Below are 23,992 nucleotides of genomic sequence, written 5' to 3'. Positions count from 1 at the left end.
CTGAAGTTCTTTTGCGCACCGATGTGGAACACACTTATTGTAAGTCGCTTTGGATAAAAGCGTCTGCAAAATGATCGTAATGTATTGTAATGTAATGACAGCCACTATCATCCCTGTACCTAAAAGGTCTGCAGTGTCCAGTCTAAATGACTGCTGCGCTCTGAGAAACTGGTTTTGCAGACCATCAGAGACAACTACCCAGCCAGCCTGGATGCTTTCAGAGCCAACAGAACCACAGAAAATGCTTTATCTGCTGCTTCCACCCTGTCTCCACACAGATTGCGAGTAAAAGATGAATGTGCTTTGTTGATTTCAGCTCTACAAACTAAGCTGTCAGGTCTCGAGGATCACATTCTACACACCCTGCATACTAGACTTACTCACAAAACAGACCTGAGGACGTTTGGACTGGCAGTCACATCTTGGGTTTTCTGTACTCCATAAGCATTATCGGTCAAATTCCAAACAATTTATATCACAACAAAAAAAATTATATTCCAGTGTGGTGCAAAGAGAACAATCTTCTGCTCAAATCCAATAAAGCCAGAAAAACAGATGGCTAAGACACAAAATCCCTTTTCATCAGTGGAGCTATGGTGGAGCAGATTAATACTTTGAGTTACCTGGGAATCAATATCAGGAAAAAAATAAAAACTCTATCGTCTTACAACTAAGCATCCTAGGAGACTAAAAGATAACTAAACTCCATGCGAAGCTTTTGCAAACTTCTATAGAGGAGCAGTTAAGAACATCAAAAGAAATATTACAAACTGGGAAGATAGGTACCTGGCAAAAAACAGGAAGGTTCTTCAGCGGGCGATTAAATCTGCCCAGAGCATCATTTGTATCCATCTACCAACAGATCTTCTCTAACCTCTTGGTCAGAGAAGAGATCTGTTGGTCTTGGTCCAGCTTGGCCATGAGTTGTGGCCTCAAATGGAGTTTTAAGTTTGTCTTTTTCATATGTGTTGTAAAAGCGGACAAAGAGACTTACAGGTGGATTAATGCTGTATCTGTAATAGTTAGGGACTTTGCTACCATTGTGCTGAGAAATAAGACGAAGGCCAAAGCAATCAGAGGGAGGTGCTCAGAGTAGAATTCCTGCATTTCCAAGCAAAAGGAGCAAGTCTGAGCGGTTTGAGCACTCGTCTGCAGCCCCCCCAGGTGATGTGTTGCAGATGGTCAAACTGGGATGAAATACTATACTAGACCTAATACTATACTACTAAGACTATATCTCTTTACTGGCTTGATTATGCTTCAGGAGTCGGAAACCTGACTTCAACGTTTTTTATGTGAATTTTAAAGTTGGGAAAGATTAGAAAAGTTTGATATCGATGGCAAAATCTGAAGAAAAATTTCTTCCTCAAATTTCCATATTTTTTGTGCTCGAGTGAGGTCATTTTGTCTGAATTAGTTCTGGAGCAGCAAATGTGTTACATTCGTTACAAAAACGAGTGGTCATATGAATGACTGTTTCTGTTTCTGCTTCCAGCGAATAAAACATGGCCAGATCTGTAAACTTTCTGAAAGGAAATGGGTGAATAGATCAGCAGGTAGTGCTTTGCTCTGAGAGAGATGATGGCAAATAATCTCGTCCCAGGGTTTTAATTAGCTACCCTCGAGCTGCAGCCGAGCCTATTTATCGCTGCATTGCATTGATTAACTTCACCTGTCAGTTGCGTTTGTGATCGTACGTGTAAAGTAACTGCTACACACAAAGCTGTTTCACCTTAGAAATCTCCGCATCAGTTTCACAAAGCTGTTACCGATTCAGACATTCTTCACTCCCCGCTACACCTGCAGCATTGCTTCATCCGAGCAGGTACATATTTCACCAAACACCCTCAAAACAGTGCCAGTGAGGCAGCTAAACACCCCCACAGACAAATTCAAGCCATATGTGATGGAGGAGAAAAAAAGGGAAGGGGGGAGGGCTTTAATAGGAAAGCAGCACTCTCCATCTCCCCCTTTTCCTCTGGGGAGGTACGTGAGCCAGTCTACCATGGCTAAACTGCAGTGAAGCACAATACTGCAGAGATTAACTCTAGCCCATATCTTCACATCACCATCATGGCTATGAGACACAGAGAGGCATTAAGATGGTGTAATAAAGGGATTACAGTGTGAGGGTAACAGAGGGGGGGCAGACAAAAGAAGGAAAAAAAAACACATCGGAACATCCGATATCTGGATACCATCTCACCTTTTAGATTAAATTAACAGGAACAAGATAGTACATGCAGCAGATTAGGGAAAGATATCCTCATAACGCTTGGTAATAGATTAATTAATTATCATGTATCATGTACGGTAAAAGATGTAACAGGTATTGGATCATTTTCACTCCTTGAATTACCCAGTGGAGATATATTTTTAAAGACACGCACATATGACAACGAGATGATATGATTGGTGTTGTATGTTTGCTCGTCTCTCGTCTGTTTGTGAGCAGGATTACACAAAACGTAACGGGTGTACTGAAATACAGCAGCAGCTTTGGGAAAACTCTAATCAGAGACCCGCAGTGGAATCTGGATGTGAACTCAGTAGGAAGACATAAACTAATGCTTCCCATCCAAACTGGGTGAAAATGAACAATTCTGGCGAGATGAAGCTGAAGAAAAGTCTAAAGGTAAATGTGTCAAGCTTGTAGGTTCATTATCAAGAAGACTTGAGGCTGTGATTTGTACACTTGTAGTTCAGATAACAAGTTCTTTAATGCTCATACTTTAAGTCGCAACCTACAGTTTGAACTAAAGATCTCTGTATTATGGTCCTCATTACTGCTATTATTCCTAACAATTTTTTAGAGTCACTGACCTGTGCTAAAGGTACCTATTAAGCCTGTTGTCTTGGGTTTATTCTCCACTAGTGAGAATGTACACACATCCTTTATTTATGCGGTGCGTAAGCGAGTTGGTAAAATGACTCATTGTTTCTATTCTTTCCCTCTTCCCCCACAGAGAGATGAGTCAGAATACGGGAGAAAACAGGGTGAATATTAAACCATCCTGTTCCCTGAAAGTTAGCATTGTCTTCTGTCGTTTCTCACAATGTGATGACAGGAAAAGTGACGGTTTGTTTTGGACTCTGTGCAATGACTAAAACTTTAACACCGTACAATGAGAAAAATGGCTTGTGCTTTTCATCTATTTTTGATATCAGTGTGAGAAAAAAATAATAATAAATAGAGACAAATCGCACACATTCAAATGTACAGACACACAACTTTTCCCCAGAGTGGGAGTCATTACACCTCCTACTCGTGTATCCAAATACCTGGTGCCATGACAACTCGCTAGCAGCTTCCACAGAAATGAGATTACGGTTGAGTGTCACCCACCAGCACTCTCTGTGCATAACAGTGCATGTCATTAACAGAACATATAATCAGCATTTCCAGCAAGAAAACTAATCCCATCAAAAACAAAGGTTTATATCAATCCATATGTGCCATATATCATATCTAGCCATATATGATTATTACCTCGATCTACTGTATCTGCATCGGTCAGATTCCCTCTCCAGGCCCTGAAAGCTGACTTTCAGCAGAATTCATGGCTTCTGGAAGCAAAGCTGGATAAATGTCAGATGCTTCCCTGTGCTTCTCCAGAAAGAGGAGGAACTTTATTTTAGAAATTCAAGACCTGTTAATTAAATCCTTAAACAGTTCACAAGCACAGCCCTAAACTATGAAACAAGAAAATGAAAACTACTCGCGAGAGTAGAGAATGGCTTACGGTAACCTTTGATGAGACAAATCAAAAGCAGTAGAGATGATGCCCTTTTCTAAAACCTGATCTTCTGCCAAAATATGAAAAAGTTTCATGGGTGGAAGGCACAAAATGGTGTAATTTCACAATCAAGCTTAAAGGATAAGACCGTTTTTTTGACATTGGGCCCTTGATTTCACATTATAACATGATGTTCTACTCACCTCTGCTTGTTGTTGGTCATTTGGAGCTGTTCCGAAGATATTCGCGAGGCGTCTGGCTGCTCTCTTGAGATATTCGGCCATGAAACGGTTTCCTATGGGCAAGCTTATACAGGCACAAACTATGCTGTTTATAATTTATTAATTACTGTACATTAGCACTGATAACGTGGAGGTGCGTCACTTACTTAAAAAAATCTGGGTTACTAATTTTGAATTTTAGCCGAATGAATAAATAGACAGCAGGCTTGTGGGCTGTCTGCGGCAGTAGCACGACGAGGACGTCAGTAACACCCACTTTACGACAAAAAAAATCAAAATTACAGTAACCCGGATTTTTTTAAGTAAGCGACGCACCTCCACGTTATCAGTGCTAATGTACAGTAATTAATAAATTATAAACAGCATAGTTTGTGCCTGTATAAGCTTGCCCATAGGAAACCGTTTCATGGCCGAATATCTCAAGAGAGCAGCCAGACGCCTCTCGAATATCTTCGGAACAGCTCCAAATTACCAACAACAAGCAGGGGTGAGTAGAACATCATGTTATAATGTGAAATCAAGGGCCCAATGTCAAAAAACTGGTCTTATCCTTTAACAAATTTTAAGTTAAGTTCTACAGCTAAGTTTAGCCCCCTTTGTTCTTTACACAGGTGCAAGTGCAGGTGCAGTTTGATCACAAGAACATCCATGTTGTACGTCTCCATACATATTTCTTTGCCATAACATCCACTTTTCAAGGTCTCGCTAATAAGCATAAAGTTACAAAAGCTTTCATTTAGGAAGTAGGGAATGATGAGACTTTTATGGAAGAGATTGTTAGTGTGATACTTATCCAGAAAGTTTACCAGAATTCCTGCATTTTGCTACTTTTCCTGCCACGTTTCACAGAAAATTACTCTTTCAAAGGTGCAGATTCATCGGGGATGACTAACTAAGTGTAACTAAGTGTACATTTTATAAACATCAAGGTTACTGGTAAGTAAGCAGAGATGGGTGTGTCCTTTTGCTGGCGTAATAGCTGTGACCATTTGCAGTGTAGCCTTCCAACAAAAACGTTCCAGATTCAAATCTTGAGTGTGGCCTTTCTGTCTGGATTTAGCATGCTCTCACTGAGCCTAAATGGCGTTTACTCCAGTTACTCTGACTTTTTCCCACAATCCACATGCATGTTAGCTTTACTGGTGATTCTAAATTCATTGCATGGCTGTTTCCAGTGAATACATTCAACAGAACATAAAAGTAAACTTTTGTCACTAAGACTGTATAATTGTTCTTTTACAAGAAATGACAGAAAGTCCCCATTTTAAAGGTACAGTGCTTGTATCTAGGGTACAGCTGGAGTGACAAAAAAAGTACCTTTTTTAAACCATTCTTGCCCCACCATTTCTTAATGTGCTCCTTACTTTTCTACCGTGCTCTCATTTATGACATATGGTTAGGAAAAAGCTTTGAACATTCTTTTGTGACCTCTCTTTGTTGGGGCTTTTTAAACATCCATCTATGTGCTTTAGCTTTGTTCTACTGTGGAAAAGATAGAAGCCAAAATAGACAAAAGATCTGCTCTTTGGTGGTGCGAAACTATATGCTAATATAAATAATGAAGATTGTTCAATGCAGCTTTATCTGAACTTTTCACCTCTTCTTCTTTGCTATTCATATTTTTCGGAACTTCATCCTCTCTGTTATGAAATCTGTTGTCGTCGGCCTTTCAAAGTATGTTTCAGTCGATCAGTATTTGATCAATCTCCAAAGTCTTTTTTGAGGAGTGCATGCCTGTCCATCTGAGGGAGCAGAGAGCTACACAGGTGGATAAAAATCTCCATGGTTACAACTTACACATCTTACTACTCCTGGGTTGTGATTCCCATTTCATGTGAACGTTGCCTGACAGAAAACAGACATGGGATATGTTCTCATCTCACAGTTTACAACCCTGGCTTGTTCAGCTATTACATTTGGACATGTGTACAAACTGGCCTTTACGTTTACTACTGAGAGTGGGGTGTATTTTCTTGTCTTTGTCTCAGACTGAAAATAACATCTGGATGACGGTGCCACAACAATGTCAGCCAGGTGTTTGGAAACTTTTGTTTTGAAGACATAAGTTAGTCTTTCTGGAGCCAGCCGTGACAATTTTTTATTACTTGAAACCTGATTGCATTGAATAACAATGTAGATCTGTCTAGTTATTTTTTTGTTTATTTTAACTACCACCAGCAGGTGAGAGAAGTTTTGTTTTTTTTAATGGAAGAGACGTTTTGGTGCAAGCACCCAGAGTTGCTGCTGTGTGTGTGTGTGTGTGTGTGTGTGTGTGTGTGTGTGTGTGTGTGTGAAATTGCACTTTAGAAAGGGGATGACTATCTTTATCCTTCATAAACAGTCTATGATCATGACTTAATATCATCAAAAAAGAAAGATTTTCCCAATGAAATGCCAATCCTTACCGAGCCATCCGGCACCAGAGTTGGGGACACATATGTCAGTTTCAGCGCTGGGCAGGACGAATCCCACTACGAACACTTCCACACCATCTGACATGAGCGCCAGGCCGAGTACAAAAAACAGCTGCCACTGGAATCTCCCGTGGCCACACTCCTGCATGATGAGCTCATACTGCTGGGCCAGCTCTTCCTCCTCTGCCTGTCTCTCGTTTTCTAGCTCTTTACGGCTTTTAAGGCTGTCAGAGACCGGCTGGCCCAAAGCCACCTGACCGTCCTTCGGCTTCCCATCGTTATGGGCAGGCACACCTTGGTACTCCCCCTCGTAGATCTCATCTTCATCATCGTGGCCCTCCGTTGCATCGCTGGAAGCCCCGTCCTCGTCGTTGGCTGCATTGTCAGCATAGTGACCATCTTGCTGAGTGTAACTGTTGTAGTTATTCTCATCCTCATCCTCGTTCTGGAAGCGGTTGTAGCTGTGCTGGGTTGAGTATTCATCGGAGGCACGATCAACAGCTTTGTTGAAATTTTTGGCAGTTTGCCTCTTGGCTTCCTTGGCGATGTCCTTGGCACCTTTAACCAAGGAAGTCCTGTTGTTATGCGGTTCATCCATCTCAGCACAAGGATAGTTGGCACTAAATGTCTTTTACTTCAGCTCTATTGCACTTTAATTGCACCGGGTGATACCTGTTGTTATTTTTTCTGATATTCTAATCCAAGACTCAGTAAGATTTAAGGGAGTTGATATGCACTGAAAAGCCAGCCAGCAGCCATAAAACTAATGATCACTGATAATGTCTAATTCCATTGGACTGGAGTAACCAGACAGTTTTGAAATCGAGACAGTTGGTGTAAAACTGGAAATTGCCTCAGTTCTGTCAGAGCTCGGCTGAGGAAACCATCAACCTGTGGGGACAGAGAGAGAAAAGTAGGTTTAGAATGATTAAAAGCATCTGTCACAAATAACTGACAGCAGTAATTCTTCTTGGCACACCAAAAAGAACTCTGAAAGAGCATTTTTTTTACACCGAGACAGCCAAGCTTCCCACTGAAGCTGACAGAAAGTTCCATTTAACCATGAAATGGTGTTCTAATGCTGGAAAAAGAAGAGTTTACTGCAAACCAACTGTACAGTGTCAATGACTTTTCAGACTGAAAGCCTCAAATGGCAATTCCTTATACATAGAGCCTTATCTTTTAAATCCACTTGCATGCTGTAAATTCATTTAAGCCAAATCAATTGAATACTGATTAATTCACAAAAATAGCATTTAAACTGCAAACATAAGATTTATTGCAAAGCTTCTTTTTTTTTATTCGGAGGTCTGTAGCTTCAGTGAATGATACAGTGAGAAAAATACTTGGAAATATTTGGATGGAATTAAAGAAATAATGTGTCTAAACAATTGGAATTTATTGCCAATAAGCAGTACACCTCTGTGATGGTATGTTGGCTTGCTGTCAGCAAAGCTTGTAATACAAGAACTCAATCTAATTACACCTTGAAGCATTTTTGGAGTAGCTCCGGGTCTGTGGCACTCCAAAAATGACACATAAAGTACTATTTGTGCTCAGCTCATTTATGAGCTATGTTCACACATTGTGACAGTAGTCTGCTAATGGCATGATGGCAATAGGTCTAATTGTGGGCTGTGATTAATCATCTCGTAAGTATATAAGTATACTTACGAGATGGCTCAAATTGTTTTACACATAAACTGTGAAATATTTCCAGGAAATCGGTTGTCTGAAGTTTTCTGCTCTCAGATGTAGTATATAACAGGAGACACCCACATGCATTCTCACATACATTCTCATATGCAGGCTCATAACCAGAAAAGTCCGTGTGTTAAAACACCTTTGGACAAAGCAACCGTTTTCATCACTGTATTTATTTTCAAGACCAAATTAAGCACTTTTGCATCACTGATGACCCCTCGTGTCTTTCATTTCCATTCATCATTCACTCTCTTGTAGAACCAACTTCCAGTTTGGGTTTAGGAAGCAGACACTCTCTCTACTTTCAAGATTAGTAGAGATTCCTTTTCGATAAAGCTTATAGTTAGTAATGGTTCAGATGACCCTGAAACATCCCATAGTTATGCTGCTATAGGTTAGACTGCTGGGGCACTTCATTCTGCACCTCTCGTCCCTCTGCTCTCTTCATTCTCCATGTATATATGACATTACCGTTGTCATTAATTTGTGTTTCTCTTTCTCAGCAGGTATCCCTGGTCTGGTGTTATGGTGCCTTTTTTCCCTCTTTCCTTTCCTCTCAACCCCCAGCTGGTCTGATTCTGCTGGACGTTTGTTCCTGTTAAACAGAGTTTTTTCTCTCCACTGTCACCTTGTGCATGCTCAGGATGGGGGATTGAATCAAAGATAAATTTTGATGCAATCTCTTGGTTTCCTTAAACGGCCAACTATTTAATTTAATTTGCATTGTATGAATTTGACCAATTTGGATTTGAATTAATCCAATTTGACACGATTATGATCGTATTAGTAGGTTTTATACAAACCCATACAGGACAATTACTTAAAGAAACCTAAATGGAAAGCTTGCAACATCATTACTCTGTAATACAGGAGCCATACAGGTCAACTCACAGATAATTATTATCACATAAGTCAGGTTAATACTCAGTGCCAAGGTGTTTGCCATCTTTGATTTGTTGCTTCATTGTTAAGTTTGTTGCAATACATATATTACAAGGATATTTCATGGATTTTCTGGATATTTCTATAGGGTGATACAGGTTGGAATCTGAGGGGTTGGCATGTATGAGAAACTGTTTTAGGCAATACTTAAAACTGTTCTTCATACTTTCAGAGCTGTCTTGTTCTTGTTCTTCCCAAAAATTTCTTTAAAGAAACTCCGACTATTCAAAATGCAGCTGCAACATAGAGAGCATATTTCTATGATTTGAAAGGTTCTGTACCGGATCAGTCTTTGTTTCAGGATTTTGTTTTAGATAGGTCAATCAAATTTTAGAGTAAACGATCAATTTAAAAACTATTGGTTAGGTATGACCCTTCTAGATTCTTAAAATCCTGTACCAATAAGTGACATTGAAAGATGATTTATTTTGCACAAACCCTTAAATCAGAGTCCCAGAGTCAGCTTCGCATGATATTTAAAACCATATAAAGGAAAATAACATGGAAATACATTAACTCTGACACTGGCTGTTCAGTGGCTTTCTCCCAGCTTTTTTGTGTGTGTTGCTGACATCACATTTCATATGTTCATATTTTCTCAATACAATGAAGTTGGTCAGTGACGAGACTGGAAATCATTTCCCTTGTACTTGTGTCTGTTCAATAAAACTAATCACCAAATTACAGATAGAAGTATAGATTAACCAATTACAGACACTTACAATTACATTTTTGTTGCATTTTGAATAACTTGTTATAATAACTATGTTTTTGGATACTGTAATTTCCATGTCATACACTATTAATGTCAGACTATAAATGTCTTTGGGTGCATTTTGCTGTAAGTTAATTGATTGAGAATTTATTTTTACCCTTGCTTCTTTATTTTTGCAATGCTAGAACTAATAGTTTTAATATTATTACTACATTTCCTTGGAGGACTATTGCTTCTGTTGCAAAAATGTTGTACACTCCAGTTTTGAGGCTCGTATTATACATACTAAATCAGACTTTTTTCCATGTAGTGCACATTTTTGTCGAATCAAATGAAGCAGGATGAAGTTAAAAGGATTACTCATATCTGACATCCTTTATTCATTTTTATAATGCATTTGGAAATGCATGGATTCTGTCAGAGTCGATTCATTTCTGGTTTATGTTTCTTGTCTTGGAATATATGTCGAGCCATATGAGTGATTCCCCTTTGGGCTCTTTCTAACATGACACTGGCATGGCCTCTCAGAAGACCTGTCAACACACCAGGCTGAGCCGTCTGAGCAGCCAGCGGTCACCATGCTGAAATATTACTGCAGAAGAAGCTTTTAGGCTCTTGCATTTATCTCCAACGCCCCTCTGTCCTGCTTTATTACTGACAGGGCAATTACAGAGGTGAGAGTGAACTAATACACCTATACTGTATTCGCAAAATAAATTAAAAAAGGGTTTTTATGGCTAGAAATATGACAAGAAGAGGCTGGTATGTATAGATTTTAACTAATGTCAAATTTTCTACGATTATAGATACAACATTTAAGTTATAACTCTAAGATGAACAGCAGTGGCTGGCAGCTACTGATCAACTTCACTCACACTAGTAGCAGACAACCTCAAATGGTGATATAATCTGTGAGAAGATTCCCATACATGACTGACAGAAATAGAAATACCTCAAGATTTTGTATAGTGTGTCACTTTCAGTAGTGGTAAGATGATACAATACAGTCAAATAGAGGAAGACAATCTATCTTAACATGCTTTTCTATTTATACCAGCAGTCCTTGGGGTAGGATGCACATACTGAGGTGTTAAGTCTGTGTTAAGTGCCCAAATAGACCATGTCAGTGATGTATGGGGTTTCTGCTCACCTTTGCTCTGTGGGATTATATAAAACATCAGTTGGGATCCATCGCTTGAACATTTAAGCACCAGGGGCTCCAAAGTGACATAAAGCAGCCCAGGAGAATTTGGTGCAATGCAGCAGCCAAATGAAGTAGGAAAAGTGTCCCAACTAACTTTGTGCACGACCAGATGATGAGACACAAACTCCCCGAGGCCACGAAGGCATCTCTGCACCAAGCCACAGAGAAAAGTGTGAGTATTCTATAGTTTTAGGACAATTACACTCGGACGTTTACACTGCATATACATGTACTAAAGTAAAATGAGTGACTTTAGGTCAGACGTGAAAAATTTTATAAAGTTTTTAATATATTTTTTGTAAATTCTTTTTAATTAGTCTCTCAACAATGAGTCAGCGCGTTAGCACACAACTCCCGAGTAACTAACGAGATATTGGTTGATGCATTTTTAAACTTTATGGAGGGACATATCAGCTGTTTCCTATTACTTTCATTAAGTATCCTAAGATAAACTGATCTGTTTACCTGTTCTATGCAGGAGCTACACATGTGAAAAAGGAATGAGTGCTCTCATCACTCTTTTGACTCCAGAGAAATGAATTTCTCAGAATGTCTCACAAATATTTCATGTCGTGACTGATTTGAGAGGAGAGGAAAGGAAATGGTAACAACCTTGTCAACCTACCATTACCACTCAGTATTCAATTTCAAAGTGGTACAAAATGTCTAGGGGATTGTTCAGAGGAGTATGTTGGTGTTAATCTGGCTGAGATTCATAAAAGTTCACATCTACAGCCCTAATCGTAGCTGTAAAATATCAGCAGCTTCACTACACTGAGTTTACAAAAACACACGTGCCTCTGTCCATGGTACTGAAGTAGCAGACGGATTTGTAAGTCTGATTTTTCTCTGTCCTGCCCATCTGTCAGCTCTGTGCTGGATCTATATGAACATCATTTTGTTTCTTTTATAATGTTTCTGTAAACATTAGGCAACATCAGCACTAATGCAAATTAAACCCAGATCAGACCTCAGTTAGGTAAGTTGATTTAGGTGGAGATTTGACAACAGATATAGTTTATACCGCCGCTGCTTGGCAAAACCATGGAGTAAAGAAAATATGTCGAATGACTTAAAACTATACTTTTTTCACAGAATATGAGGACACACAGCTGGCATTTTGAATATAGCTTTATTCAAGCACTTGGGTTGCATCATGTGCATTTATCATGCGGGCAGCCGTGGCCTAGATGCGGGCAGCCGTGGCCTAGTGGTTAGGGAGGCGGACTTAAGATCAGAGGGTTGCAAGTTCAAGTCCCGCCATTACCTCTCCCTACACCTCTATTCATGGCTGAAGTGCCCTTGAGCAAGGCACCTAACCCCACATTGCTCCAGGGCCTGTAACCAATACCCTGTATCTAAATAGATGTAAGTCGCTTTGGATAAAAAGCGTCAGCTAAGTGTAATGTAATGTAATCCATATCAGAAGCAAGATAAGTATCATCCTACCAGCTATATAGAGTTATAGGGAACAGCTAAATGAAGTAATCATATGATTTTCATATCTGGTTAAGGTTTCTTTTCTGATCCATCTACTTCCACACTGAATAAAGCTGATCAGACTTCTAAATTACTTCTTTTCCCAAGTGCTGGCGATTTGCTGGCATCCTGCTCAAAATAATATGTGTTAGCATTGGCCTAGTGCCTGTCATGCATGTTAACAACCTGACACAGACTATCTGCACCTGTTGTAGCTGCTTTCTATTGCTGGTGCAGATGTACTTATATGCAAATACATGCAGTAAAGTGAACCAAATTTCAAAATAACAGTAACATTGAGGAATTTAACCTGCACTGACCTCCAATAGCTGGGTGGGTTTACAACAGAAAATGTGGCAAGTTTACAATAAAGGCTAAAAAAAAATGTTAAAATGCTAACATTTTAAATGCTCCAACAGTTTCTTCATTTGCTTTTAAAAGTCTTGACTTTCCTGTGTCCTGTACAAAAACACAGGCGACATGAGAAAGTGTTTTAGTTTTTATTGTGACACTTTTATTGTGTTTTTGCACTGTGGACAAACACTGCTATATAGCATCCACATCAAATGCAATTAATTCATAGAGGGAAAAGTCTAGGATCTAAACTTTTATCGATTCCATGCTACACTTCAGGTTTGACTTAATCAATATAATACGTGTGATATTTACAATTTACATTGTACATACATTGTTGAAAATATTCAGTTTAATTGTTAAATAAAGGTTAATACGTGTGTTTGAGCATTGTTCTTCATTGTTCCAACTTTGACAGACATTTAGGTGTTTTACAGCATTTCATTGGATATTTTACTCATGTGTTTTTATACCTGAATTTATTAAAGAGATGGCAAATTAAGTTTAAATCTTCACATCTACATAATATGACCAAATAATCATTATGGAAAGTGCAATGCACGCAGGTCATTGTGTGATCAAGACATCAAACAGCTAAAACAACCATGTTTAATGCTCCTAACTGGGGCTTCTGACATGTTCTGACTGTACTGACTTGAGTTAGACTTTGTTTGCCTCCTCCCTAACAACTGATTGGATGTAGAGCCTACTTCTCTAAGTTTAGTACATATCATAGTTGCCTATATCTTCTGTCGTCTTTTAGCTGGGACCTCCGACGGGCAGAAGCTGCATTGGCACCCATCGAAATTGCCTACCACTATGTGAACCCAGCCTTCTCCAAATATTATTTCATCGTCTACACAAACATAAAAGTGGTGTCACTGTGTAAGCTTAGTTTGTTTGTAGTTAATGAGTGTTCTGTCCCTGTGGTCTGCTCCTTCTTTTCGGCAGTTTGATTACTTTCCCTTTTGTCTCATTAGCCTTAGTTATAATAGTCTCGTCTTTTCCTTGTAATTTCTCAGTTCGCCTGTTTTCCATTCCTGTGCTGCCAGCCTGTTTTCCTACCCACGTTTCTGATGTTTGTTCTACTTGTTCATTGATCTTCTTTTCTTAATTTATGGATTATTTTCTGGATACTCCATCCATTATCATTTAACCTATTTTGTCACCCAGTAAGTTTAAGGTTCTTGTTTACTCTGCCTATATCCGTCTGTTTTTGGTTCCTCTAAAGAGCTAAAATCTAAAAAGGAGGACAGACATAGTGTGACATCAAATCAAAAAGATCCTTTTTTTTTTAAGGCACAGATAAATCATTACATTACATTACGGTCATTTTGCAGACGCCTTTATCCAAGTGTGTTCCACATTGGTAGGCAAAAGAACTTCAGGTCACAAGAAGTCATAAGTGCATTTCCTTCCAAAACCAAACAGCTAAGAGCATAACTAGTGCTAGAGTAAGTGCGGTAAGTTACCACTTGTTGAAATATCTGGCTTAACATAAACAGAACATGGTGGAGAACCTTAAATATACAAACAATTAGTTTGCCATCCATTCTCAGGCTATACTGGTTATCTATAAAAATGTTTAGATTCTGTGCTTTTGCATTGCTGAACTGCGCATGACTCAAACAAACTGTTTTCTGAGTATAAGCACAAATTCATCACTGCTAAGTTTCCCAATCACATTTTAAGCCAAACATCTCTTTTTGATTGAGTGCTTGAAGTCAGAAACCAAAGGCAAAACTCTAATAAACTTTGTGTTGTTCTCTAAATGGGTAAAAAGAATATAAATCAACTCACTGATCTGCAATAATTGAGGTAGAATAAGCAGTGCATTACAGGCAGCCAGATCTGTGTTTAGCCATTTATCTTTCTTTTCTCTATGACTGTTAGTCTCTCCTCTCTTCCTCTTTATTTACTCTCTCCTTTCTCCCCTCCTTTGATTTCTCTCATCCAAGTGTACCAAGAATTTCAAAGTCATTGTCTTGATGGCAGTGCAGAATATGAAAGATATGCCCTGTTGACATTTTAGTACTCATGATAGGCTATTGGTTCTTGTCCTTATGCAAATAGCCATTCTTGCTGACATTTCAAAATGTTTTAATGCAGTTGGAGCTACAGAGATAATTCTTGAAAGTCCAGTCCAAATGTCCAATCATTTTTTAAGCAACACCCTGAGCATTTTCCCATGAGAAGTCCCCCCCATCTTCATTCCCCAATCGTAGCCTTTCCCACCATAAACATCCAAGCTGATATTGTTAATGTCCGCTTTCATTTCCTTTCTGATGTAACTCTCTTGCTTATTCAGCTGTGTTGCAGTGATTTGGGTTATCATAACAGCACCCTTATGATATGATTTGAGCAATCAGCAAAACTCCGGTAAGCTCTGAATCAGCAGTCTACAGAAAGGAGAAATGATTTCCTTGCGGTTGTGCTGTCATGGCCCGCTGACGCCATGGAGCTACACTCATTAATCACTCCCAAATGCACGCCCAGAAATACGCATATAACGGACGCATGCACAAACACGTGCATGCACACTGCAGGTGCGCGCTCTGGGACCCCGGAAATAAAAAATCATGTTCTGCAAGATCGGAAGATTATTTTGAGCAAAAATAAAAACAATGTCTTTGTTGATGAAGTTTGAAAGGAGCAAAATATGCAACTCTGATAAGATCCTGCAACTGCATGCGACATACTGGTTGACAATATGTCAATGCAAGTGGGGTGTGCAGAGCCCTGCAGGCATTCTGGGGTGCCCACAGATGGTTGCAGTGAACATTTGTTCATGCGCATCATGTGAATGAAGCTACACTCAAAGCTCTGCAGATGCTACACAAGTAGCATTTCATAGAAATAACACAAAAGATCTATAGGGTGTAAACACCTCTATATGAAGCAGCTGTGGTGCAAAGGGCAGAGCAGCCATCTGCCAATCAGAAGTTTGGTGGTTCAATCCCTGACTTCCCCTGTTCACATGGCAAGGTGGTCGAAACACTGACTCCACGCTGTTTCTGATGCATGTGTATGACTGAGAAAAAAAAACGGTTTAGGCTTAAACCTGGATAGACAACGAAGTGCTGTCTACTAAAAGAACAAGAATATTTGTCCTTGATTTTCATTGACGAGAGCTGGTGATTTTAAAGTAGAGGCTTGACAAAAGCAGAATGAAACACCTTTAAAAAGAATTAAGCTTTCTGAAGTTGCACTCCTACTTTTCTTTCATTCCTTTTCACTAATTTCCTTTTGAGGCATTAACAACATTGATGCATGTGGTAGATGCTTAGATATGTGCAAATGTTCACAAACGCCTACAGTTTATGTCACATCAAAAGTAGTGTTAGCTTCCATAGTAGTAAATCGTGCCATTGTGCAGCAGTTTGATAAAAGCCTTCAATTTCACAAATGTGGAATTCAAACTGGACTTTTTTGCATCCTGTATAGTTATTTTTCTCATAAATACCTGAAGCAACACTCCGTTATTAGTGCAGCAAAACACTGCAGACAAAACAAATGTTTTGGATTTTTTGAGATTTTGAGCTATTTTGCTCCGAAAATGGTGAAGAAAAAACAAATCTAAAAAATAACAATAACATGTCTGAACATTATCTTTAAAGTGAATATATTGAATAAGATAACTCCGATTCTGCGTGTACAAAAATACAATTTGCCATAGTTTGAAGTAGAGAACCCAAATGCAGATAAGGAGATAAAGAACTAGAGTCTTTTAATAAAGCTTACTTAAAACAAAGGAAGGCACTGCAAAAGCAGGGAGTCAAAGAACAGAAATTCCAATGTAAATCAAGTAGGCATAAAAAATTGAATGGAGAACAAAACAAACAAACAAACAAAAAAAACATCTACAGAGACGGAATGGGTGATAAGAATCAGCATCTTGCCATGAAGAAAGGAAACAAAGAAGAATAAACACTCAGGGAAGTAATGGCAAATGGCAAACAGGCGATGGCAAACAATAGAGACCAGTTGTGAAACAACAGAGCAAAGTTAACAGCAGTTAACTTTAGAAATGAATAAGAAAAAGGTCTACAAATTGAGACAAACTATAGAGCAGAGAGAGCCTTGATAAAACAGCAATTAAAAAAATCTTCCCCCAAAAAGGTCAACAGAATGTACAGATTATCTCAAAATGAAAACCCACAAACCCAAAAAATAAAGTCCAGATAGGCAAAAGAGAAAAGCAATAAATCACAATGACACAATTTCAGTATTATCAAAAACCGTAAACTTATTAGCTAAAAGTGTTATGAGTAAAAACATCTTTCTTTTTACAATGATTTTATTTTATCATAGCCTGAGCCAGAAATCACCACTTCAGCTCCACTTTTGAACACAAAATGTTCCAATTGTACTCCTTTCATTTTTCATTCATAGCCCGAAGTATAGAAGCCATCATTCTGAATTATATAGTGAAAATAACTTTTGACTTTTGTCTGTATTTCCTGAATTGACTCAAAGATACCCACAAAATGCAACAATTTGATTTGGACTTTAACCAGAGTGTGCATTTTTGTTTCCTAAAAAAAAATAGCACATTTTAGCTTCCCATATATCTATTTTTCATGTAAGCAAAGACTTTCCTAAAATTCATGATAAAAAATATTATCTTTTTATTGTTACTAATCAACTGGGAGTTTGTATGGTGATGCCCCTCCATTGTATCTGCTACCCTATTCAGATGTAGTGTCCTCTTACAGACATTGGCTGCGAGGCTGAAAGGCACTTTGCTGTCTTCAAAAAGTTTTTTTTTTTTTTAATATGATGCTCTTCTTAAAAACTGCTTCTTTGCGCACCACACTGATCTTAGCCAGAGGCAGGTTTTCTGAGCCATTTGTTTCTCTGTCCACAAAGAAGCAAGATTACTTCAAATGTGCTAGAGAGGACAAGTGTGGGCATTAAAAAAGAATTGGTTTTGTTGTTTTTCACTTTGAACATAGTATACTAGTTTATTAAATTCCTGTTGCATTAATATCTTCAAGTTAAGTTTGTCTTGGTATTATTCTATTCTTTACTTTTGTTTTTGCTTCTGTGTTGGTTAGTTAATATTTGCCCCTATTTCCATGTTGTGTTTTACTTCATCTCTTGTGCACTTTGTGGAGTTTTTAGTCCTAGATTTTGTTCTGCTGCTGAGTTTTGAGTTTCACTGTTTCCTGCCATTGTCCACAGATGTCCACAGAAATCTTTGTCTAGTCGCTTGATCAGTTAGATAACACCTGATCCATGTTACTCATCACCCAATGCAAAAAGGGGCAAAAATACAGGAGCCCTTGTACAGAACCAGTGTGCTTGGTTTGTCCGCTATGGGCTACTGTAGAAACATGTCAAGGCAACAAGAGGACCCGTTCCCTTAGTAGGAATAAAGGACTCATTCTAATAGCAACATAACACTGTTAAATATGGTCCTGAGCATTGAATTCAATCACTGCCACAAGGTCCCTGTAAACACCTACAAGACCCTGAAGCTGTAGTTTAACTGAATCAGCAAAGTCTAAAAGCTGTAGATTCAATCTTCATAGCACAACACATGATATTTTTTTGCAAATAACTAAAGACTAGGTGGAAAACTCCTAGTTGATTTATTTGATGAAAAAAGCTCATCAGAATCCCAAACATTTTCAAACATTAGATTCATATTCTGTTTCCACAGAGAGAAGTCTTGAGACTGTTGAATTTTGACTGCCAGCGAAGCAGAAGCGGGGGAGGTCTAGATTAAAAGTCATGAATACATACTACATTAAACATCAGCTTCAATGCTCACAGCTCAAAGACACACTGAGCATTAATGAAGGGCAGAAAAATATAAATTCACGTTAACAGAGGCACTGATGCAGAGGGAACTACCAAACAAAACAGCAATATGGGATGTCCTCCAGATCTTTGTATGTGCACGTGCAGAAAAATACACACATTGCTGCCTGATTGCTTGTATATAATAACGACCGAGGGCTTACTGACTGCTGGAGCTTGGCCAGCTGCGGGGTTCCCCCTGTAGATGCTGAGCTTCTGATGCAATGGAAACTCTGTTGTACAAAGCTTTATATTTTATCATTAGGTGAAGGTCAGTTTTTTTTTCTTTACCATCTCCACCTGTCGAAGTTAAAAAAAAATAAAAATCTACTCTTTAAACATAAACAGATACTTTTGATTTTTGGAAAATGTTCTTATTTACTTTTATGCCACCTGTTGTGATGTGGAATTAACGCCATTATTATGTAACCAAATAAGCTTTTTCACTCTTAAGTGATAACATACCCTACTCACTAACGTCCCTGAGGGTGTGTTCACGCCAAAACTAAAGCGAATTCTAAAACACAGACATGATATGTGCTGGAAGCAAGGACCCAAATACAGGCAGAATTTAGGAGGCAGCAAAAATTAGAAGGAAAAGACTCTGATAACTTACGAAGACAAAACTAAAGGCACAACAAGGAAGCAAAATCAACAAAAGCAATAATCCAAAATAAAGAAAAACGGGGCAGTAGGCTATACATAAGTACGGTCAAATCTTTTTCTTTTTTTCTTTCCTTAGGAAGGAAAAAACTAGCTTTTTCCTAACTAAATTAAATCAAACGGAAAAGAACCTAAGCTGCATCTATCTTAAGGTGTTTAAATTCTCTGAATGTCATTTAGTAGAGGAAACACTGGAGCATCCTTTATGAAAGAGAGGAGGCAATTCTCTGCCACAGTTCGCTGTGTCAGCAACTTTCAAAGCAACGCTCAGTTATTTTCACTACAGTTGTATTAATTGGGATTCACGTGGATGAATATGAGGACACGAGTGTGAGAGTGGACAGCCTGGGACAACACAAGTTAATTTTTGGGCGGTTGTTTTTTTTTTGTTTTTTTTATTTCGCTTATTAATTTGGAACCTTGATAATAAAGTAATATATTACATTATCTCTAACATAATATTTATGAGGGCTGCACGGCGGAGTGGTGGTTAACGCCGATTCCCGGTTCTAATCCTAGCTGGGGGCCTTTCTGTGTGGAGTCGTGTTCTCCCCCATGTGTGCGTAGATTCTCTCTGGGTACTCCGGCTACCGTCCAGCACCAAAAAACATGTATTTTAGTTTCTTAGTGAATCTAAACTGATCGACTGAGTGTGGTTGTTTGTCTCTGTTTTGTGGTGGCTGATGGCCAGTCCAGGGTGCACCATGCCTGTTGCCCAACAGCAGCTGGGATAGGCTCCAGCCCCCCCACCCTGTGACCTCAAATTGGATTAAGTGGGTGTAGAAAATGGATGGATGATGTATGAGATGATGTTCATGGAACAATGAGATAAGATGGCATTAGACAAAGTATCTAAAGCCCTTTCTGTCGAATATCTATTGAACAGCTGCTGTTTGTCTGCATCAGGCCCAGATCACAGCTCAGTGTGGTCGAATTCTCATTGCAGCGAGGTTGTCTTTCTCAACCCTTTGACATTTTTCTATCAAGGTAAAGGGAATGAGCACGGGAGAAGATAACAGAAGGCGGGGTTTTCTTTTATTTGACCCGATCCCGTATGTACAGACTTCATTAATGACTGACATGAATGCAATGAGTGCAAAAGATGAGCGAGAGGAAAAACTGGAATGAAAAAAGTAAGCAAGTTTTACAAATTAAAATGGATAGTAAAGCTAATCAAGGTGCAAAAGAAGAGACTATTTTCTAAAAAAAGAACTTTAGAAATAAATTAACCTGACTGAAATACAGCCCTTGGAAACAAGAAAAACGCTAACTAAACACAGAGGAAAAAGTAGAAGATCTTGTGAAAAATACATCAGGACCCCCAAACCAAAATAAACTTGTAATCTACACTAATTAACAATAGGTCTGTCTCTATTTATCCTATATGGTCAACATAAACTCACAAGTAACTCCCAGCTCTTTGTTACCTTTCGTCTTTTGCCCTCTCATAACTTTAGTCAGAAAAAGAAACGCGTTTTTGACTCCTGAATAGATCTTTTTTTCTTTGAGTTGCCCGTTTCTAACCGACAACTGTGAGCACAGTAATTCCAGCCGCGTCTCCCAGAAATGCATGAAATGGCAACTTCTTAACACTGCAATGGGCTTTAACTGTGAAATGCGATGACTTAAGATATGTGCCTGCACCACTGAAAGTAACACTCCTAATTTGGTCTGCTTTAGCGGTGCCACCTCAGACATTTCATTTGCACAACAGTAAAATTCAGCAACAACTTTACTATTTGGTAACGTTGCGCAGACTCACAGGAAAAAAATTGACCTTCTACTGAACACAGTCCATGTATTTTAACTGCTCAAAACCAAAAAAAATCAGAACAATAACTTTTTAAACAAATAGCGGTCTTAAACAGACCTCATAACCCCGGTTTGCTGGGTGAAAGTCCAGTTTTTCCTCTTGCCTTAACTTCAGAGCTGTTTATCTTTAACTGACCTTAACCAGGGACGACTGCATCCAAGCATCTAACCAACTTTCCTTTTGCAGTGTAATCACATAATTTAACAACATTATGTGTGACCATGATGATATTAGTGACATCTAATGGCATGAAGTGCAAATGGCAACCAAACGCGTCATGAAATCTTTTCTGTGCAGTGTTTTTGAAGCAGTTTCACAAATGAATTGCTTATTGTCTCTGCGGACAGATTGCATCCTGACTCTCTGCTCTGGCTGTCATCGTGACATGTGGTGCAGACTCTTGTTTGCTCAAATATAGATGGCGCGAGGATAACACACAAAAGAGGAATGGTAGAGCATATTAATTCTATCTCTGGACCGTAAGCTGCTGAGCAAAACCAAACAATGATGCATACATACATACATGCATGCAAGCCAATGGCAAACACTAATGAACAGACTTGACAAATATCTGTTCAAATGGATCACTTATCCAATCAGAAAAGTGCCCTGAAGCCTGCACCTGGTCAGTTTATCCAGAATGGTTATCTGGGAAGTTTTTTGGAAAGCTTTATGCAAAGTCGTGTCACTTTCCTCGCCTTTGTTCCATTGCCTCCGTTTACACTGCAGCCTCTGCTCAGCGGCGCCACAGGGTGAGAACAGAACAGACCACGTAGAACAGAACATCAATCACCGCGGAGTCTTTTGGCGCAAGTCGCGTCCCATAATTAGATTTCGGGCTGTCCTGTTGCCTGGGAATCAATCATCCCTGCGTGGAGGCGTCACAGTGCGGTGTACAGTAAGATGGCTATCCTCACACTGCATCGAGCACTGGCTCCTGACTAATAGATGGATCTGTTCTCACTGTGCGCAGCTTACTGCGGATTCACCCTGACCGCGTGTGTACCTGCCTGGAGGATGGGGAAGCTCGGGGTTGCCTCGTGTACAAACTCATTTCTGCGTCACACACGCGCACACACAAATCATCGGAAAAGTCACGAAATCGCTGAACTGTGCATTCACCCGCCTCCCCTGTTTTTGCCGCATTTCCTAAAAAAAAAACAAAAAAACAATTCAGGACGAAATGTAAATGCATCATATGCATGGCTAAAAAAAAAAGAAGAAGCTCGGAATAAAAATCCGGACTACGCGGGCTATTTCGGTCAATTATTTGTGATGTGAATTGCTGAACAAGTTGGAAAGTTCCCAAACTTTCCCGTCAATCATGCGCACCGAGCGTTTATACATCATTCCATGGCCACTGCTAAAAGCAGCGTCTTTAATCAAAAAGCGTAGTGCGGAGGAAGGTGAAGTTATAGTTTAGATTTAATTAGGCAAAAAAACAAAAAAAAAGGAAATACTTACAATTTACAGGGGACTAGCTGCATCGCACCGAGCTTGGTCAGCCTGAAGTGTCAGTTCCCTGTTTGCCTCCCCTTCACAGCCACAGAGGTAGTTTGCATCGCACCCAGATTTCTTCTTTCTTGTCTTCGATGCAGCGGATTTTCTGCTGCAGTACAAGAAAAGCCGAGTGAGGCCGAGGGGAGGTGGGAAGCGTTGAGGGAGGGAGGGAGGGAGCAGGAGTACTAGGCAGATCAATAGCAGGGCTGCGTCCTATACGGACAATGGTGAGTATTTCCGTTTAATACAGTAGTCTCGTCTCTGACGAGGCCACAGCGATGCAGATCACAGGCTGTTGGACGTATGAAAACAGCCAGAGGTGGGGGCTGAAACGTGACCCTATAAGGACGAAGTGAACTGGATGGAACTTAATCTGAAAACAGATGGAGTAATACACTTTCAGCATAGCTCTGTGCGCACATGCAAGTCAAACACTTCATCCGGTTTTTATTTCTTACTCCTACAAAAGAAAAGTTGAGCTCATCTCTAATTAAACATGTCCCCAAAGCCTGGAAAGTGTGTGGGCTGATAGTGGGCAGTCTCTTGTCGTGTTACAAACGCTTCAAAACACACTTTGATTATGTCACTTTCAGCAGCTCGAAAAACATCTGTATAAGGAAGATTCTGCCTTTCAGTAGGCTGGAACATGCACGTTTAACCTTTAAACGTGTTTGCAAGGAGGCCTCGTTTTGTTCATACACTCAGACAACAGTCCTTCAATCTTTTATTTCAGTGCCCTTAGCTGTGGGTTTTTTTTTTTTTCTTGTAAATATCAAACTGTCAGCTCAGACAAGGAAACTATGAGTCTATATTTTGTTTTGTTTATTTATTTTTGTTGGGATTTTCTTTGACTCTCAAATCATGACAGTTAAAAACTGATTTGATTTAAAAAATTGAATTTGCATGGACAATTTACAGCTCATCAAAACGTAATACAGCAGGGGTTTTTAATGTCTGAGACAGTCGGCCTCTAGTGAAATGACGCTTGGATTAAACACACTACGCTCATTCCACGTTTTTCACTTTTCCCGGATCAACAGGATCACAATGATGTTGTTTAAATCCCATACACAGGTGCTGCTGACTGACAGTCAAATTGATCCCATTATTGGAAAAAAAATTGCACAAAAGCAACAATTTAGTTCAATTCTTCACTGAAATACAGCCGTCACCACGCTACTGTGATGTTTCCACTTCTGTTGGGACGTGACCACGTTGACACTCGTGGTGTGGTGAAGTTTAGCATTGTCATGCTTAAGTTATGCACAAATGCAGTGTAAGGAGAAGAGTATATACTTGCTTTGAAATGGGGATACGCTCGTTTATCATGGCTGCCTCACATATGCTGCATTTGTTTGAGGCGTTGTTCGTGCAAGTCCTCAAAAACTAAATATGCAGGGGCAGTGTGGGGATAAACTTG

General features: G+C 39.3%; 1 protein-coding gene across 2 annotated transcripts in view; it reads right to left on the bottom strand.

Annotated features, from left to right (window-relative positions):
* Nucleotides 1-22,757, bottom strand: part of LOC142373237 (synaptic vesicle glycoprotein 2C-like) — a 63,562-nt gene extending 40,805 nt beyond the window's left edge. The window contains exons 1-2 of one of the 2 annotated variants that reach the window (XM_075456403.1): nucleotides 22,537-22,757; nucleotides 6,385-7,284 (exon numbers count right to left, since the gene is read on the bottom strand). In XM_075456403.1, the coding sequence (XP_075312518.1) occupies nucleotides 6,385-6,991 (607 nt within the window). In that variant the 5' untranslated portion in view covers nucleotides 6,992-7,284; nucleotides 22,537-22,757. Of the gene's footprint in view, nucleotides 1-6,384; nucleotides 7,285-21,694; nucleotides 22,130-22,536 lie in introns of those variants that run through there. The other variant, XM_075456404.1, reaches the window with a different exon arrangement.
* Between the last annotated feature and the right edge of the window lie 1,235 nt (nucleotides 22,758-23,992).

Source organism: Odontesthes bonariensis, chromosome 22 (assembly GCF_027942865.1).
Source record: "Odontesthes bonariensis isolate fOdoBon6 chromosome 22, fOdoBon6.hap1, whole genome shotgun sequence".
Taxonomy (NCBI): Eukaryota; Metazoa; Chordata; class Actinopteri; order Atheriniformes; family Atherinopsidae; genus Odontesthes; species Odontesthes bonariensis.
Note: the sequence above shows the minus strand (reverse complement) of the source record. Positions and strands in the feature narration are given on the sequence as shown.